At 38.0% G+C, this 19,860-nt stretch overlaps 1 protein-coding gene across 3 annotated transcripts in view; it reads right to left on the bottom strand.

The window, feature by feature from the left end:
• The window catches only part of LOC124135587 (kinesin-like protein KIF2A), a 41,075-nt gene extending 22,113 nt beyond the window's left edge, over positions 1-18,962 (bottom strand). The window contains exons 1-7 of one of the 3 annotated variants that reach the window (XM_046500961.2): positions 18,791-18,962; positions 12,789-12,883; positions 11,354-11,434; positions 10,176-10,199; positions 3,101-3,158; positions 2,377-2,493; positions 347-494 (exon numbers count right to left, since the gene is read on the bottom strand). In XM_046500961.2, coding sequence (XP_046356917.2) covers positions 347-494; positions 2,377-2,493; positions 3,101-3,158; positions 10,176-10,199; positions 11,354-11,434; positions 12,789-12,883; positions 18,791-18,845 — 578 coding nt within the window. In that variant the 5' untranslated portion in view covers positions 18,846-18,962. Of the gene's footprint in view, positions 1-346; positions 495-2,376; positions 2,494-3,100; positions 3,159-7,315; positions 7,493-10,175; positions 10,200-11,353; positions 11,435-12,788; positions 12,884-18,790 lie in introns of all 3 variants that reach the window. The other 2 variants (XM_046500960.2, XM_046500962.2) reach the window with 2 other exon arrangements.
• Between the last annotated feature and the right edge of the window lie 898 nt (positions 18,963-19,860).

Raw genomic sequence — 19,860 nt, 5'->3', positions numbered from 1 at the left:
TGCACACTTGCCAGCAATCATTTGGGCCCAGTTCAAACAAACCAATCATAAGACCACCTTAACCATGTTAACTCCAATACTTGAACTGAAACAGACTTTATACTCTGCAGGCATAACGACCATCCAATACCCATATAAGAACGCTCTTATGACAAGACAGATATCAATGTCACTTTGAACTGAGGTGTTCGTGTTAATGTTGTTAACTATGTGTTAGGAATATCGAAGATATACAATTTGCATCCTGTCATAGCAGGACAGTAATAATATGAACTACTACGGAGACTTTTAAGGACCTTTTCTGGGGCTATTCTAACAACCTCTTACTCCACTGCATGTGACCTACTTGATCATTGCGTTAAACGCCCAGTTGGGGTCAGAAGTGTCGTAGTTCTTCTCGTTCACCTCCTTGATTGCCTGCTGTGCTGCTCGTCTGTCTTCTCGGCGCTTCTGAATCATTTCCACCTCCTTCACACAATTTGACTTCCGCCGTCCTGTCACAAAACATCGTGGCTTGAAACAAGTTCAGTTTACATCTTGCAATTTTGTTGACATGCCTGTTGAATCCCCGATTGTCCTCAGTGTGCAGCATTCCCAATTACACTAATGATGGCTGTCACTGACTGAACCACTATTTTGAACAAGGAAACTTGGGGTCTATAGGCTACATGGTATACACATCAACTGTGTCCTTCCTACTTGACAAAGGTTAGATGCAAGATGTTGACAATGGGTAAGGGGTATTGAACACTACTTACCGTATTCGACGTAATAAGTGCCCCGTTCTCATAAGCGCCCACTGTGATATTTGCTAATATATTGGCTAGTGAACAATCCCAATTATCATCCCTTCCAATTGATCAATGAACACAAGATTTATTTATTTGTGTATAATATGCACTCGTGTGTTATATGCACCCTTAATTATGGGCAATTAAATTCGGGAAGATATATCTGTCATGCATAATACGCACAGACTTTTCTTCTGTATCATTTCAGGCTGTCAGCATAAACCACGAAATTTACGATCTTTCAACTCTTTTTTTCTCTCTCACCAAAATTATATTCTAATAAGAGCCCCCTATTTCTCATTTTGAGAGCGCCCTGGGCGGTTATTATGTCGAAATGGTAAGTCACAAGATGATCATGGGCAGATGAGGGACTGACTCAGGTGACATCAAAGGTGTCTGAAAACATGGAGGTGCAACCCCCTGCACAAATCATTTCTCCCACTGGATACGCCAATGTGAAAGAGTAAGAATTATGAGGTCAGACATCAAAATCTGGAATAAGAAACCAAGGACAGAGTTTGTATTATGTCCAGAAATTACAACCTAAGAAGTCTTCTGAACTTATCACATAAAACATACTTCACTCCTTGGCATGTATCCAGGGACGAGAATGGATATTTTCCTTTTCAGCTGAAATTCTTTGCAATAGAGTGTGGTCCATAATTTGGGGGTGTTTATGGGGGGAAGCCATCAAATTTGTGGTCGCTTAAATTTGTGGATCCGCAGAAGATTTTCACCCCTGTGTATCATGAAATATTGGAACTTTTTGTTTGTTTGTTTGTTTGTTTGTTTGTTTGTTTGTTTGTTTGTTTGATGCTTTCTGCCGCACTCAGCAATATTCCAGCTATATGACAGTGGCCTGTAAATAATCAAGTCTGGACCAGACAATCCAGTGATTAACATCATAAGCATCAATCGATGCAATTGGGATTTGATGACATGCATCAACAAAGTAGCTGAGTCTGACCACCTTATCCTGTTATGTTAGTTCCCTCTCACGACCACCATACCCTGCTGGGGAGCAATTATAACCCGGCATCCCCAAGGGGTAACACAGCAAGTGACGAGATTGAGCAGCCACCACTGGAACACCATGCTGCAAATCAGGTGGCATCCAGCTTTCCCTGATATCTACTGATATTCAATTTGGATCCCATTTGGTTAAAATATTTCAAAGGGGTCAGTTTAATCATTAGAGCCCAGAAGAGGTAATTAGAGTTGCTATGGATGCTGTTCATGTGAATATTTAACCATGGTTAATCATGGATCCACGAATTGATTTTTAAAATCCCTGGGATGTTGAGAAAAGATTACTAGATAGTCTTCAGCCAATGGTATTTCTAAAACCACTGCACATAGGCCAAGCATTTTCACTAAAGATCACGGACCATATCCTAGTGCACACTTAGCACTTTTACAGCTCAAGGAAATCTCCAGGCAAATGCCAAAAATTTAGTAAGTTTATCACCTAAATTTCAGCTAAGCATAAAATGTGATGAGTGATGCAGAAGTTTACAGAGTCTACCCATCATGACCACAGGTACAGAGTGTTCCCTGTTTGATGACTGCGACACAGGACACTGACCCCCAAGTTTCTTTCCATCATCCTTGCCATCTGGCACTGGTATGGACTGATCCACCTTCCCATTCTGGGCAGCTGCAGGACGTGCTGCATAGCTGGGCCGAGACCTGGCAGAGGACACTGGAACACCATCAACAGACATAGGTCAACTCATGCTTACAGAAAGAAACATGCTTGTACAATATTTGAACGCATTTTAGAGCTTTTTGTTCAGCTCTCACCCAAATAATATATATGGCCAAATGTTTAGTTTATTTCACAGACTAGATTATATTTTTTTATAAAAGTTTTATTGGAGTGAGTGAGTATGGTTTTACACCACTTTTATCAATATTCCAGCAATATCACGGCAGGGGACACAAGAAACTGGCTTTACACATTGTACCCATGTCGATAATCGAACCCAGGTCTTCTGCATGACGTGCAAAAGCTTTAACCACTAGGCTTACTGACCGCCCCTAAGTCTTACTGGACAAAAATGCTTTCTTTTGAAAAACATCCAAACTTGCTGATTCAGCTTTAAAATCGACTTCCTCACTGCAATCAAACCTCAATACATTAATTGCCATTGTCTCTTATATAATATCACACATGAGTGGACACAAATAAGCAATATTGATATGTCTTATGCCTGAATACACAGAATCTAAACAAAGAATTTTGGAATTGCCTATCATAGCTCACATTCATAATAAACTATCTAAGGTCTATCTTGTTGACATCTCACCTTTATTAGATGATCTGGCATTGTCACGGTCGCCAGTTCCACCCAAGGATTTGTTACTCTGGAAAACCATAATACATGCATATGATAGGGATGAGCATCAGAGGTGTACAGTGTATTGATCACAATATTTGGCTATGCACAAGACCGTTCTGGGATACGTATCACGATATATTGTAGAATTCTAAACATTGAATTCAGGACAGCACTGCCATATTTGCATCATCAATTTTCTACACCTCGAGTATGCCTTTCACATTTGAAACAATTGACCACATCGACATCTTAGGGCCCCGGATGTTTATGATGGAAGTGAATGCACATCCACATAAGGGAGGTGAGGTGAGGTACAATGGGGTCTAAGGTCGCCTTTAAGATTAACATGAATACCCCCCAGACACAGAATACTGACTCTGAGCCAACCAGTCCTTGTTATAGCCCTTTAATCCTGAGCGCCAGGCAAGGTAAGAACAAGTACCATCTTTTAACGTCTTTTGGTATGATGCGCCCAGGGATCGAACCCCCGGCGTTCCTCTCTCCAGGCAAATGTTCTACCACGAGAGTATGGAGGCAGTCACATAAGGGAGGTAACTTAGAATTAACCTCTATCTTTGCAAACTTGCACTGTGAAATTACGGAAACATTTCAAAGGTATTTGTCAAGTGTATAACATTAATTACATGATAAAAATCGCTATTTGACATCACCCAATATACTGGCACATTAAAAACAATGTTGTGTCAATGTGATACATATCGTGGAAAGAACGAACCTCAATTTACCAATATACCAGTAATACAGCGCACCCTTAACATATGACATTGGAAATCACCCTAGATCCACTAGATCTTGTATATCATACCTCAATTCCATTGAGATAAATACCCATGAACCATTCACCAGCACAGGCATCATTCTCATTAATAACACTATCTCCATCTTTTATCTCTAACTTTCAGAATTTCTCCTGCTCGATGACCTTGAAGAAAACAATTCCTCTGAATGAGAAATAATAATACTGTTATAAATGAATATTCATATTGGGAGGACAGTTCTAATTTTGCCTGGTGTTCCAAATTTGTTTCTTTGAGAACTTTGTTGTTTAATAACAATATTCCTGCAACATGATGGCAGTCTGTACATAATCCAGTCTGACAATACAGTGCTTGACATCACCAGCATCGATCTTAACAACTGGGATACGATGACATGCTGTCTGGTGTTGTTAAGAATAAGATAATACTTATGTATCATGAAGCAAGTGTCATCATTGATTGATTGTCTATTTGCAGCCTCATGTCAATTGAAAGAAACTCAAAACAGTTTATGGTGGCAAATGGGTCAAGTGTATTTATCAAAACAGACTGGAGATACAGAACAAGGAATAACTGTGCATCCTGCTAGGTAAACTGCTGGAAGTGAACACAACAGGCAAACAATTCAGTCTCAAAACAAGGAGACATATTTCAGTTTTCCATTCTACTAATATCCCTTTCTTTTAACACAAACACATTAAAATGTTGTGGCTCAAAAATGGTAACCGATTCCCAATAATTTACAGGCCTTTCAATTAAATTCAACGAAAACATAACTTTTCATTCGTATAACATTAAAATGTCAACTATGCAAAACGACAATTATACTTAAGCCATAATTATCAGAACCACAACATATTTCTAAACCATTATCACAACGATTCAAAAACAACATTATTAACATATACATTTAAAATATACACCTCTCAATGACATAATGAAAAGGCTTTAAAAACTAGAGAAAATGTGATCATCATAAGCTGGTCAGGACTGTAATTAAAACCTAACAATGCAATGATGTAAAATTCATAATATACTAAGTCAAACCTCGTGTCGACTTCCTGGCTGTCTGGAACTCATTTGGGAGTCCCAAATATCCAAAATGTTCCTGATGTCTCAAAACCCAGATAACTCAAACTTTTTTTCAGGTACCCACAACACGAGGTTCGACTGTATTTAAAAGAAGTTAAGGAACACCCAACTCTTTCAAACAATAATAGTTAATCTGTCATGACATGCCATATCAACTAAAGTTTTTTTAGTCATATGGCAGAATCGAATATTCTGGAACTTCTTCTAAGTAGTATAAAAGCTGAAAGTGAAATTCTACATCAAACAGATTCTAAAATACGCACCACAACGGAACTACGCATGCTGCAAAAAATGACTTAAACACAAACTACATATGACTTTACCATATTGCCCATACCGGGGCCTGGACGTCATCATTCCGTGCAATCTATTCCCACTACACATACGTATATCCATCACACACCCGTTCCTAAAGCTGCACCTAAAGTCACTCATGATAGTATTGTGGTGTGAGGTGACACAACAAAAAGGTGGTGAAACAATCAATACGCTCATGCAAGCACAACCTTTGTTATTGTTTAACTGAAACAACTTGTCCAAACACATTAATTATTGACTCTATTATGACTTGGGACGGGTGTTGCCCTTATCATAAACATCGCCTGCGGCCTTGTCGTTATATATGAGACATCTCAAAAACAAAGTTGCACATAGATTTTGTTGCTTGGGTTGTTTTTTTTCTAACAATGTACATAGAAACATGTGTTTATGGCTTGTGTGATCATGATGATGCCATAGTTTCAACAGGGTCAATAAAAATAAACACCAATCACTACGAACATGATGGAAAGATCACTTCATCCATAGGATGTTTTAAAAAATAACTCAAAGATTAACCATCTTCTCATAAATAAATTCAATAAAAATCAAAATAAATTGAAGAAACATTAAAAAGAAAATATCTTCAACTTGTTAAAGTTACTATCAAACAAAGTACATGTTTCTCACAATATACCTATTAGGCCAGACCAATTATTTTAAGATAAATTTTCCCCAAATTTTTTTTGTGTTAAATTACATGAAACGTAAAATGCTGTGTATTTTTTGCAAATTTTACAATGCAAGAGATCTGTTTTCATGTTTATCGAAATTAAGCTCATATTGCCTGACAAGATTTTCAACAAGGTTAATTATCGTTTTTATTCTCTCGCTTGCCTCTTGGCATATTGACCACAAAAATCTATAAAACAAGAGATTATACTGGTCTGGCCTAACAAAACATACACTCTTATCAATCAATCAGTCTATGCCTTGAGAGCAGCTATAACTAGTATAAGGTCAGGTAAAGAGAAATTCAAAACCATCGATCAATATCAATGCGACATGATACATATTCTCTTATATAGCGGCATTCATATGGCCTTCACAGAAGACATCAGGTAACACTTCTTCTGCCAAAAAAAAAAATCAATCTTATCGATGCTATGGTTTACCATGAATCAATCCCATCAATGCAAGCATGATGGCGATGGCTGGAACATGTGATGAAGACAGTCCATGCAAGACCACATCCACAAAAGAACTGAACTAAACAGAAGGGGATGAACTGGAGATGGGGAGTGTCTCGGCAAGCAGGGTGATGGGTGATGGGCAATGGGTGATGGGCCGTTGCCATGAATAAACTCCCCCGACACCAACAGCAAGGCTTCATTCCTCATTCACTTTCTACTGAGCTAGATTCTTGGATGTAGATAATGGAACATTGAATTTTGGAAAATAGTTTCGGACCTCTTTATTTCTTTGTTCCACTTGGTAATAGGGCTGTGACGATTCGTAGTGATATACTACTCAAAAGAAGTCATAGACAACCGATTCAAATTATAGATAATTTGGCTTTCAGAATTGGGTTTTCTTTATTTTCTTTTGAGAAGTATACACATTTTTTAATAATGGTTGAAATACGTGCAAACTACACTACGACTTCACTTCCTGCCAAATAACATGCTGTTCTTATCATAATAATGAAGCCCGTATAATTTTGGATTGATACATGACCATACATGACGATCGTTTCAGCCCTAGGTTGTCGTGGAGGCGAGGTCATCATTCTGCATTGTAGCTATGACGCCAGTGTTTTTGGCAACTTTTAACTATTCATGATTTCAAAACACTAATCACTGATTTGTCTTTACAAATATACTCTTTAGATCTTTACTCTTATTAAAAGTGCTTCCATTGTCTGTCAGTATCTCACTTATCCCCTATCTACACCCATGGAGGCATGCACTACCCAGACGTGAGCCAGTGTAAGACGAACGGAACCAGCCAACCAAGGAGAGACGGCAGGCGTGATGCAGCAGGGCAACGCTACCTTGGCTCCGAGGCGCGAGATCTTACTGGGCTGGGCTAGGCGGGAGCTAGCAGAGGGGGGCAAACCCTGCTGGGCCTGGGGGTCCTGCTCGGCAGGATTGTTATCACTAGTACTAGGTTCATCTTCATCCTCGTCCTCATCATCAGGATCCAAGTCAGGTTCTTCTTCAGGCTCTTCCTGGGAGTTACAATTTACATTTAACCTTTCTACTTGAAATATGTTCAGCATTAGAAATTGGCACTAGTCCTGTAGTCCTTACCAAACTGCCCAATAGTAAAGGTATCCTAAGGACTAGTAGAAATTGGCCCATTTTAAGGGTTTTGCTATATGTTATCATCATAAGGACTAGTGGACAAAAACTGTTAGTTTCTAACCCTGATGTTCATAAAACCCTTCTAGTTGAACAAATAACATTAACCTTACTCTTTGAACAATGTTCATTAAACTCTTCTACTTGAACAATGTTCATTAATCCTTTCTCCTTGAACAATCGTCAACATCTGAAAATCTTAAGTACTGAAAGACCACTCCATTATCAGCTCCGTGGGAAACATGAAAGGTTTGGCTAAAGGGAGACGTTACCCCCAATCCTGAATGTAACCTAAACCAAATACCAGAGCTCAGAAATCCTGTATTTAATGCAACTCCCTCTTAGTGAAGACATAAAATTGTAGCCTGTGAAATGTAATTAAACTTAACAAGACATACATCATGATACATGCAAACTATCAAACTATCACAGTTCAGTGGATCCTCAGTACATTCATACTTGTCAGCCATTGTGACCACACAATACCAATAATGCTGATTTTAACAAGCAATGGCAATGGGCCTCAGTCCACAAAGTGATCTCAGCATCACGATGACAGTAAGCCTACATTAAAGTATGGGACTTGCGATCACCTTAGCAGTAAGATTGCTTTGTTGAACAGATACCTGGGGACTACTCTATCCCAAACACTAAGCTACTCCTCTTCCACACTGAAGACACACAGTAAGGGAATGATGCATTATATGATGTAATCCTCTGATCATGTCAGTTCACACAGCCTCAGAGTCAGTTAAATACATTCAGGATTGATTACGTCCCTCATAATTTACTTTGGACTTGTCCTATGTATCATACATTCTCTTGGTGAGTAAAACATGATGGTCAGGAATCAAACATAACAAATAACATTGTACCATGACCAGACATAACTATACCCCTTAGTTTCTATATTAATAATCCCCTTATTCTCAATGTTAATCATCCCCTTATTCTCAATGTTAATCAGCCCCTTATTCCCATATTCTCCATGTTAATCAGCCCCTAATTCTCCATGTTAATCAGCCCAATATTCCCTAATTCTCCATGTTAATCAGCCCCTTATTCCCTAATTCCCCACATTAATCAGCCCCGTATTCCCTAACTCTCCATGTTAATCACCCCCATATTCCCTAATTCTCCATGTTAATCAGCCCCTTATTCCCTTATTCTCCATGTTAATCAGCCCCTAATTCTCCATGTTAATCAGCCCCTAATTCTCCATGTTAATCAGCCCCTTATTACCTAATTCTCCTCATTAAACAGCCCTTTTTTCCCTAACTCCCTGTATTAATCGGCCCCTTATTCCCCACGTTAATCACCCCCATATTCCCTTATTTTCCATGTTAATCAGCCCCTTATTACCTAATTCTCCTCATTAATCAGCACTTTTTTCCCTAACTCCCTGTGTTAATCAGCCCCTTATTCCCTAATTCCCCACGTTAATCAGCCCTTTATTCCCTAAATCTCCATGTTTATCAGCCCCTTATTCCCTAACTCTCCATGCTAATCAGCCCCTTATTCCCTTATTCTCCATGTTAATCAGCCCCTTATTCCCTTATTCTCAATGTTAATCAGCCCTTAATTCTCCATGTTAATCAGCCCATTATTCTTCATGTTAACAAGCCCCTTATTCTTGTTTCTCAGCAGAATCATCAGCAGCCCCTTATTTGCTGTTGATAGTGTACAAAAACTTCTGAATAAAACTACAAAACACAGCAATACTATCAAATTACTAACAGTACTACTACTGTTTAATTCATACAGACAACTACAGCGTTAGAATGGGCAATAGTCCTATAGTCCTTGCCAAACTGACCAATAGTTAAGGTGTCATTAAGACTCGTAGACATTAGCCATTTGTAAGGCATCGCAATATGTTATCATCATAAGGACAAGTAGATTCAAAGTGTTAGTTTCTATAGCTGAACTATTGACAATTACAGTGGATAGCCTTGGTCTTGTACAGCTATAGTCTATTTCCAAGTTTTCACATCTTCCACAACTATTTAGTCCTTGCTAATCATGCTTACAGCAGCATCGATATGATGGCGGTCCATAAATCATCTGGACCAGACAAACTAGAAACTGATATTATGTGCAAAGTTCCACACCATTGTCAAGGTATTGTGACACACAATTTACCAAGTGAAACTGTAAATCATGAGTCATATAGTGCCACAGTTAGTGTGAAGTCCAACGATAGGAAACATAGATTTACAGTGCATACAACAGAAAAACAGAATGCCTTCATCAAGAAAGACAGCATTAGAATTCAACTTTATTACAAGTATGACCATTAGTGTTGTGAAACGGTTAGGATTTTATCATTAATCATTGGTCATAAATGGTTTGTTCCGACCGATCAATTAATTATCAGTACATCACTAACCACCAAAGAAAGTCATTACCATTAACATTGCAAAGATAACAACTACACAGTAAGGAGGAAGAAGAAAACAAATAGCTCTTGTTCAAACTCAGGCAATGACTTTTGAAAAATGGGTGCAAATGGGTTGGGTGTTTTTCAAAAAGAGTGAAAAATTGTCTTACCCAGGTGCCACAATTTAGGTCTTTCTGTTTCAAAACAAACAAGATACTGGTATGTGGGAGAATTGATTCAGTCAAGCTCAGAACCAACCCTATTATTATCTAGCCATTTTTGGACACTTCTTATTTTCTGTCTTTCGTAAATGAAGAGACCAATATGAGATGGTGCAATAGTCATGATAGTGCTTAATCTTCATCTTCCCGAGGCAAGGGAGTTAACTAACTTTAAAAGTCCAGTTTCCACCATTGCCTAGGTAGGCTGGTATTTCGGAAAAATGTTTTTGCTGGACTAAAGAGTCTAAGCATAGTCCAATCAAAATCGTGTAACGAAATTGGCATCCTGTTTGTAAACAACATAGCAACCAGTGTGCCATGGTGTGCAAATTTCAGCCAACTACAGCATGTGTACCATCAACTGGGCGTCAACAGATATTTTCAAAATCTTTTCATGTTTTCAATCACCATACTCCAGTGATATGCTTTAATCCACATGCACTGGGTGTCTGAGACGGAATGTGAAACTTTTCTTGGATTAACTTGACCAGATCGTCTTGACAAGACACCGCCATTTTGATTGAAACAAATGCCAGTGATACGGGAGGTGGAATCTGATAGGTGGGACACAGAAGGGACATAACTCATAATAACCACTGGTGGCGCTACGACCAAACCACAAAATTCCAGCCTAGTTCGGCGAAGGTGGAAACTGGACTTTAATAATCAGTTAACACCCTTGCCTCGGGAAGACATTAATCTGAGAATCATACGGAAAAAATCACTACCTACAGGAGAAATAAACTGAAAGTGTATTACATGAAGTTATCTACACAAAACATGAAGTATTTACAAAACAGCAAAGTATTTGCCATAAGGTTTTTGCTACCTCAAGAATCAGATTTTATTACCATAATTCAAATTCTGAAAATTCCTCTTGCATGCTTCCATGCATTGCCATGGTTACCATTGTTATATCTTTATTGATACAGAAGATCTATCAACATGACTAAAAGTCTTCGGCCTTAAATGTCTTTATTCTGACAAAAATCCTTACAATACAAAAACAGAGGTCCTTGTTTCAATGCATAACATGACCTGTAGAGAGATCCATTACTGCAAAAAAATAAGATCAAACATGGCAAGATAATTGATATGTATATGTTCTTGATGTGATGTAAACTTACTTTGACTGACTGAGATTCCCTCGGCTTTTGTGCACTTGTAATAACATGCGGATTTAAGGCAAAGATTGCTTCCACTTCGATCTGAAACAAACAGCAAATATCAGTTCCTTTGATAATTAAATTGTTAATTGTATATGTTCTCAACATGCTCATGTCTGTCACAGATTATACCAACTTCACCTGTTCAGAAATAATCAAGTGTGGGAACTGCTTACTTCCTTTAATCAGCAACATTTAAGAGTGAAGTTTTACAAAGCAGGTAGGCAGGCTGGGCAGTATGAATTGATAAGAAAGTACACCTTCCCACAAAGCAATTGTAGCCCTACCTCATAAGCCAATGTTAAAGTATGGGGAATACGGTCAGCTTAAAGGGCAAGTTCACACGGAAATGAACCTATTTTTCTTGTACTTTTTCCACATTCAAAGTGTTAACATAGAAGTGTCATAGACAAAAATATAAAAATATCACAATTAATTAACATATTTTTCGCATTAAACGATTTATATTTTTCACATTTACCAAGTGTTCTATTTCCACAACAAAAACACCATGGCTTATGCCCCTTGCAATATGACGTCATTGGTGCCAATTGATAAACATTATGACGTCATCATGCTTATTTGGAGCCGCTTCACGTGGTGTAGGTCCAGGTGTGTGATTCTAGCGTCTCAGATGCCAGCCAGCATAGTGTTATGCTGAGTCACCACTGCGCCGGAGTGTGTCGTAGGCCATGTTGTTTTACCGCAAACTGGTACTTGATATCTTTTGCGTTGAGAATAGACAGGGACCCAGTTGAATTGGCACCAATTACGTCATAATCTAAGGGGGATAACTCAGGCCTGTTTAGCTCGAAAAACGAAGGCCTCATAACGGCATATCATTTTCACACTATTGTGAGCTTCCTACGTTCACTGTGAAAAAATCGAGTGTATATTTTCAAACACAGATACTAATTAATTCTAAAATTGCGTTTTGTTTAGAAAAAGAAAGAAAGTGATTTTTGCGTGTACACTTCCCCTTTAAGGCTATGATCGTATTGTGGAACGGAACACCAGCCTATGAAAGGTTCAAGGCTAGAAATATTTCAGAACAGGTTCAAATTGAACAGCTAGCTGTAGACATGTTCGAAGTGCTATGATCTTGAAACCCTAATTACAACACATTTTGTGATATTTAACTGACAAAAATGCTGCATGTCATTAAACGAGTAGTAAGTAATTTCTTTTAGCAAATGTATCATCTTGTATTGATGCATAAAAATATGTATCATGTATCATATCCTCACATGAAAACTCACGATGCACCAGTACCGATGTATCGCTTCACCCCTAGTACATACAAAAGTAATTGTAATTATGGTATGCCTTCAATGTTAGCTAGATGAACACACAATTTGTCGTATATGGTAAACATGTTAAAGACATTTTCACGTACCTCTTTCCCTTTTGTTTCCCCTTTCTCAAACCATTCAACAGTCACACTGCGGGACTCGAGATTCACACCGCTTATCACTGCAGAGTGAATACGCCCTGTAGAGAACAACAGCATTACATCAGGAAGCATAAAGGTTAGTTGTATGAAACTATACCAACACAGTAAACAAGGTAACAAAAATACACAACGACAACTAAAAGTTGAAAACTTCAATAAATATGAACAAGGTACAAGGTATGAACCTCAAGAATATACATCATATCATCAGCAATGACAAATTGACAATTTATTTGTATGCTGATATATTAAGCTAACTTTATTTTTTTTGTTGATTAATGCTACATGCCCAGAAATGGGCTTCAAGCATTGTACCCATGCAGAGAATCAAACCCAGGCCTTCAACGTGGCGAGTGAATGCTTTAACCATAAGGCTACCCAACTATCTCTTGTGTGAGTGAGTGAGTATGGTTTTACGCCGCTTTTAGCAATATTCCAGGAATATCACGACAGGGGACACCAGAAATGTGCTTCACACATTGTACCACTGTCGGGAATCGAAACTGGGTCTTCGGCGCGACGAGCGAACGCTTAACCACTGGGCTACCCGACCGCCCCTATCTCTTGTGTGCTTTGTATAATATGTATCATATGTATATGGTCCTGTTAATACTTGTATTGTATCGTTTAAGTAGTATCAGCATGATCAGTGATACTTGTTATACATTTGATTAAAGAGTCAACAACACTTGGGTTACAGGGATTTGACACTTAAGTCAAGCTGACATTTACTGTGTACTGTCTTCCCTGGTATCCAGCTACTAGAACTCTGCCGAGCAATGTTTGCATACTGTCATTCACTGTAGGGTATTGGGCAGCTTGATTCTCTGTTAGTCAATTTAGCCCTTGTTCTGGTATTGTACCTCGATGGTATTTAGGTCACATAGTCCCAGCTGTTGCAGTCTTAGAGGAAAATGAATGATTTATATATCATCGATGATAGATTATTAGTTAATGGACTGACATTTCAGAAGAAGCATTAATGAATCTTGAACCTAAGAAATATCCAACATGAATTAGATCATTGCAGCTTAATTTGAAAAGTAGCTTTTCAGTTGCCATAGGAGCAAAATTTACCCCAATTAACCTTTAGCCTTCTAACAAGTATATGGCATATGGCATATAAGAACTTTATCAAACATATAATAAAAAGCAGTTGTATCTGTAGCACACCCATCCTTGAATATCTAGTGTTTTATATCTACCTGTTGTAAAATTGTGGCACATGCCAAATTGATCAAAGCTCTGGACCCATTCAGAACCATAGCTTTGTCTTGAGTCAAGTTACACTGTTCTTTGGTGATTAAAACAAGCAGCGACACTCATCTAGTACTCGACTCATGGTGTGTTCCCTGTTTGAGTTTAAGTTGAGTCCTGGGATCCTCAAGGATTGCCCCTGTAGTATTGGAATCTTGCTACCCCTTAATCACTAAGTGTTAATTTCAGGACAAGGACCTCTTGACTTTTTTACCTAATTTGGAAAACACTGGAAATGCCTGCAAGCATAATTATTCCCTACCTGTAATAATACTCAAGAAACGTCTCTTTTAGATAAAAGTCTTCTGATTGGTTATAAACTTTGTTTCAAACTTGACTGAGGGCTTGGTCATATGAGGCCATTATGAATGCAGATCTATGATGAAATCTCATTTATGAAAGTCATTCTGATAAGAAGCTAATTTCAAAGTTATGAGCGAGAGACATTCAATCCTAAGTTAATGTAAAAAGGGCCGGCAATTGTGATGACGGGTCCAGGTCGTTTATAATAAAAGAATGGAAATACAGGGATTTACTAGACAGAAAATCCTGCATCCTATACCCATGAAAATGACCATCTGCAATGCGGAAAATGTGCATGTATGTTTAGACATGAATACTGCTATTTCATAATTTGGTGCCATTTAAAAAATATTTAAAAAACAATAAGTCAAATTTGCTTCACAATCTTCAAGCATTGACTCATGTAGATTTGTTTCATTTCAGGAACTCAACACCAATCATAACTAATGGCCTCCGAGCATGCGCAATCTTACATCCATTGTGGTAGAGTACTGTGTTGTCAAATTTTACATATCTCTGGACCTCCATTTTGTAACTTGAGACCCCAATTTGTTAACCTAGGCCCCTCCCAGTTGGTTTGGTTTGTTATGTTACACCGCACTCAGCAATATTACAGCTATATGACGGCGGTCTGTAAAATAATCGAGTCTGGACCAGACAATCCAGTGATTGATATCATGAGCATCGATCCACGCAATTGGGATCGATGACCTGCATCAACCAAGTCAGCGAGCCTGACCAATCGATCCCGTTAGTCGCCTTTTACGACAAGCATAGTCGCCTTTTATGGCAAGCATGGGTTGCTGAAGACCTATTCTATCCCGGAACTTCACGGGTGCCCCTCCCAGTAAAGGCTTTGAATTCTCTGGACCCTCAAAATAGATATCTCAGGTAAATCCCTGGACATAGAATACACTTGATGATCGACGACGTAGCTCACTTGACTCTCATTGAATTTTGATTTTGAGGAACAAAACAGGAACAAATTAATATGTAAGCCATGAAAATCTGCACATGAAAAAAAGGGTAACCTGAAATATGTCTAACTGCAAGTCTTGAATCTGACTTGACAGTTTGGACATGTCACTCCCAAACACTCACTGGCTAACAGGCACAACAGGGCCCACTTGCACAAAGTGATCTTAGACGATCATAAGTCTATGTTAAAATATGGGCGTTACGATCATCTTAGCGATAAGATCGCTTTGTGCAAATGGGCCCTGGTCCACATAAACAAACAAATATATCTCCTTGTGTTGTGTGTCCACTGTGGAATGTCAGATCTGTATGAATATCAATCATCATCATGATCATTTGAGTGCAGCGATTGAACTATTGATGCATAGGGACTGTCTATGGTTAGATGGCAATACATCAATGACAAATTGAAATAGTGACATTAATTCCATGACCAGATTGATTGTTTTTATTGACATAAAATAATGACAACATGTATAATCCCCAATATGATAATATGTTACCATTTTAATTTTTTTTCTAATTTTTAAGTTAAAATCTACACCAGACTCAAGTAAGAGCTACTGCCATTAAATATCCTACCGGTATATGGTCTCTGAGCTAGGACATACTTAGATTGACACCATACATAATCGAACTTGAAATGCTACATGGTTGGAAGGTAAGATGTTCAGAATACAATTACAATATTATTGCAATAGTTCTATTACTCTTGCAACTGTATTGAAAAAGTACTTCTAACTATCACAGCCAACGTGTAAATGTCATCAGTAGTCACCCCTGACTATATCACTAAACCCTTACATTGAACATGCATCTATATTAGTATGCCATTCATGTTTGAGAATAGGCTATTCATTGATGGCCGTTCCTCTGCTGTTTTGCTGGACATGGGCCAAATAGCAGTTAAAAAGTTAATAGATCTTTCTACAGTGATTCAGCAAGTTCAGATTGGTTTAACTTATGGGGACAGTGTTATCTAACATGTCCTGAAGATTCTTTTCAAATTTGGTAATGATCTGCAAGAATGACTTATCAAAAACTGATAAAATTTGTGAGTGAAGAGTGAGTGAGTTTGGTGTAATCGTGTTAACGCCACCTTGAACAATATTACAGTTATATCATGGTATGTCAGCTTGATGTAGAATGAAAGCCCAAAGCAATGCAGGTCTAAGACATTACCACTATGGACATGATGGAGAAACCTATGAGCACAGGAATAGTGCTGACGAACCGAAAAACATTGAACCAACAATCATAGATTTCTGGCATGCTCAGGGGACGCAATTCTGCACAGCGACTTGTGCCCACTAACACCATTTGTCTGTAGCATAATAACTCCAAAGTGTTCTAAATCAAGGATTTGGAAGGGGCAGGGAAGGTCCTTTCGGTCCTTTTCCATAGTGCTAACATCTAGGAACCCATCTGAATCTGTCAACAATCAACATTAGGATAACGACAAGGACTCTTTGATTTTCATGCGTAATTTCAAACACAGCACCTATCATGCCTTTCATCATGTTACAAATAAAAATGAGGAAACAACATGACAAATAACCAAAGCAAAAGTCATAAATTTCAATGACAAAAGCTCTGCAAATCTCAAGTGAAAATTGTCATCCCTATTATAATCACATGCATTCAACATGTCAAGATCCGGGGTAAAACAGGTCTTCAGCAACCCGTGCTTGTCGTAAGAGACGACTACCAGGATCAGGTGGTCAGACTCACTGACTTGGTTGATGCATGTCATTGTATCCAAATTGCGTGGATCGATGCTCAAGATGTCAATCACTGGATCATCTGGTCCAGACTTGATTATTTACAGACGCCGTCACACATCTGGAATATTGCTGAGTGCAGCGTTGAACAACAAACAAACAGTCATTAACTTCATCGTTCTATTAACTTCTACCAACAGCATGTGAACATTGAATTTCATCATACACTGTTCGCCACCACAACCACAGGAATGGTGCAGGACTAGGTAGGCCTATGCCACCAGAGATTTATCTTGGATTTCACATTTCATGCCTTTAGCAGGCAAATTGAGAAAAATTGTTCATTAGTTCAAAATTGTTTTGTTGATAAAAGTTCTTATCTTCTTAATTTCAGATGTAAAACATCATGACCATGATAACATTGCATTCAGCGCAATAATATTCTTCTCCATTGGTCCTATTATCAGTGAAATACAAGTCACCTTGACCAAACCATCACTTTAGTTCGAACTCTATTAACATGAATTGGGATTTTTTACTGATATTTGCTGCAGGCTCGAGGCTGAATATCGGCCTTTGAGCAGGTCTAGAAAGATCCATGTCATCATGCTGTTTCCAGTCGGAGCAATAAGGCTACCGGTTCTAGTTTTTAATACATAAATGGACATATCAAAATTATCCAGAATTAATACACTCAACAAATGCTTTATCTTTCAACAGGAGTTGTAAACCTAATTAGTTATCCCCTCTCCTAATGAATCAAAGGGCTGGACTCAGAAAATTGCATGATCAATAGGATCTGGGCAATCCATTGGGACCCACTCTGCAAACTGCTGCATCATAGGCTAGGCCACCAACCAAAGCAAACAGGGAGGTTTTAAATTCTAAACATACCCAAGCAACAGGTTCCAAAAGAACTATAATGTAACCTGTTGATAGCATTACATTTTCTTTAATGTTTTTCCTAAAGTTTGTCTGTGAATGAAGCTTTTTCTACATTTCACCATATAAACTGTTTAATGACAGTTATCATTTTCTACCTTTAGCCCCTAATATGAATATAAGTCATATGAGCCTAGTGGCATAACGCACCACAGGTGCGTAAGATGCTTGACAGAAACAGATTTTGCTGTAGACAAAAAGCAAATGGTCATAATAGGACAAAGTGATAATTTACCATCTCATGAGGAATTCTTCATTATCAATAACAATCTTCTTTTTCAAATTAGGCCTATTCAAAACATTTTTAAACACTGTCTGGCAATGGCCTAAAACCATAATATTATAATATGAAGCCATTGACTCACAAAATACGTTAGTGCGCCTAACGTGCGATTTTCACCATGAAATAGACATATGACGAACTAATAAGGCTACGCGTTAGAACTCATTTGAATTCAATTCAAGGTCCATGTATGAATCAGCACTGGCAATGAGGCTAAATGTTTATGTCATGACTGGGTCATACGTTTGACACAACAGTTCTAACATTTTACTTATAAATCCATTTTATGGACCATATATCATGATATTTCACGGTGACATGCACCAAAGTTTGACAATAACGCATACTCCTCGGTTTATTTGTTTAAATTTTGGGTTAATAATCATCATATTTATGTTAGCAACCCGGTATCATGCGATTGTATTGACATAGAAATGCGACTTCACGCGACTGATTCTCACCGTCAGTGCGCTGAATATCCACATTAACACCAACTTTTAGACCTCCAAGATCCATGTTTTGAAGTCAGGGTAAACCAGTTAATTAACACGATGATTAACACAGATATAAGGTTATTTTTCAGTTGATATTTTGTCCATCCCGTGTGTTCATCCGTTGGGATTTTCAAATCAAGTCACTGCGCATGCGTAAGACATATTTCATTGTGGTATTCGTCGATAGACTACTTTATGTTCGTTTGAGGGTCGGCTTCAAAATATACTGATGACTTCATAAATATCTTTGTTTACTGCCTAAATAGAACACAGCCGCTTATGCCACGATTCGCATATAAACGTCATAACTTTATGATAATATAGCATTAACTGGACATAAAGTAACGTGTATGGGCGTGAAGGGAGCGGTAATGACGCTCAACAGTGTTCAAATGGTATCATGTGGCCGTTTATTACTGCTGCAGATTTTACCTTTCTCTCAATGAAAATATAACGTCATTTTAACTACTACGAGATTGATACTTGCATCAGCAGTGCGTGTATTTCTACACACGGAGCTTACATTATTTTAAAATAAATTACTGTACTAAACCTCGTGAAATGAAAAAATGAAAACAAATATAATCATATAATCATTGAAAAATACTGTTTCAAATAACGATTACTGATGCATTGTATATTTTTGAATGCGAGAGAAGTTGACCCTTAATTGTTACTTTATCCCGTAATTACTTATCACATATTTTCTCCGTTGATGTATTCCTAATATAACCGCAAATGAAAAGAACGTATCAACCACCAATCTCATTCAAATCAGGCCTTTTACTCTGATACGATACCTCTCTATGCTTAACCCAGTTAGGTATCGTACCGGAGTTACAGGTCAGATTTTAATGGGATTGATAAACCATAAAAAATCATCTACAAATAATAAATATTTTACATTTGGAATCGGAAGATGATACTGTACTTTAACATAATTTATTTTTATGCAGTCTGTAAACAATTTTAATATGTAAAATTTATTACTTTAGAAATTCGTTTTCGTTTTAAATTACAATTACATATGTTTGTCT

The sequence above is a fragment of the Haliotis rufescens genome, unplaced genomic scaffold (assembly GCF_023055435.1).
Source record: "Haliotis rufescens isolate VD_foot unplaced genomic scaffold, xgHalRufe1.0.p SCAF_2, whole genome shotgun sequence".
In the NCBI taxonomy this organism is placed as follows: Eukaryota; Metazoa; Mollusca; class Gastropoda; order Lepetellida; family Haliotidae; genus Haliotis; species Haliotis rufescens.
This window is presented reverse-complemented; position numbering and strand designations above follow the sequence as displayed.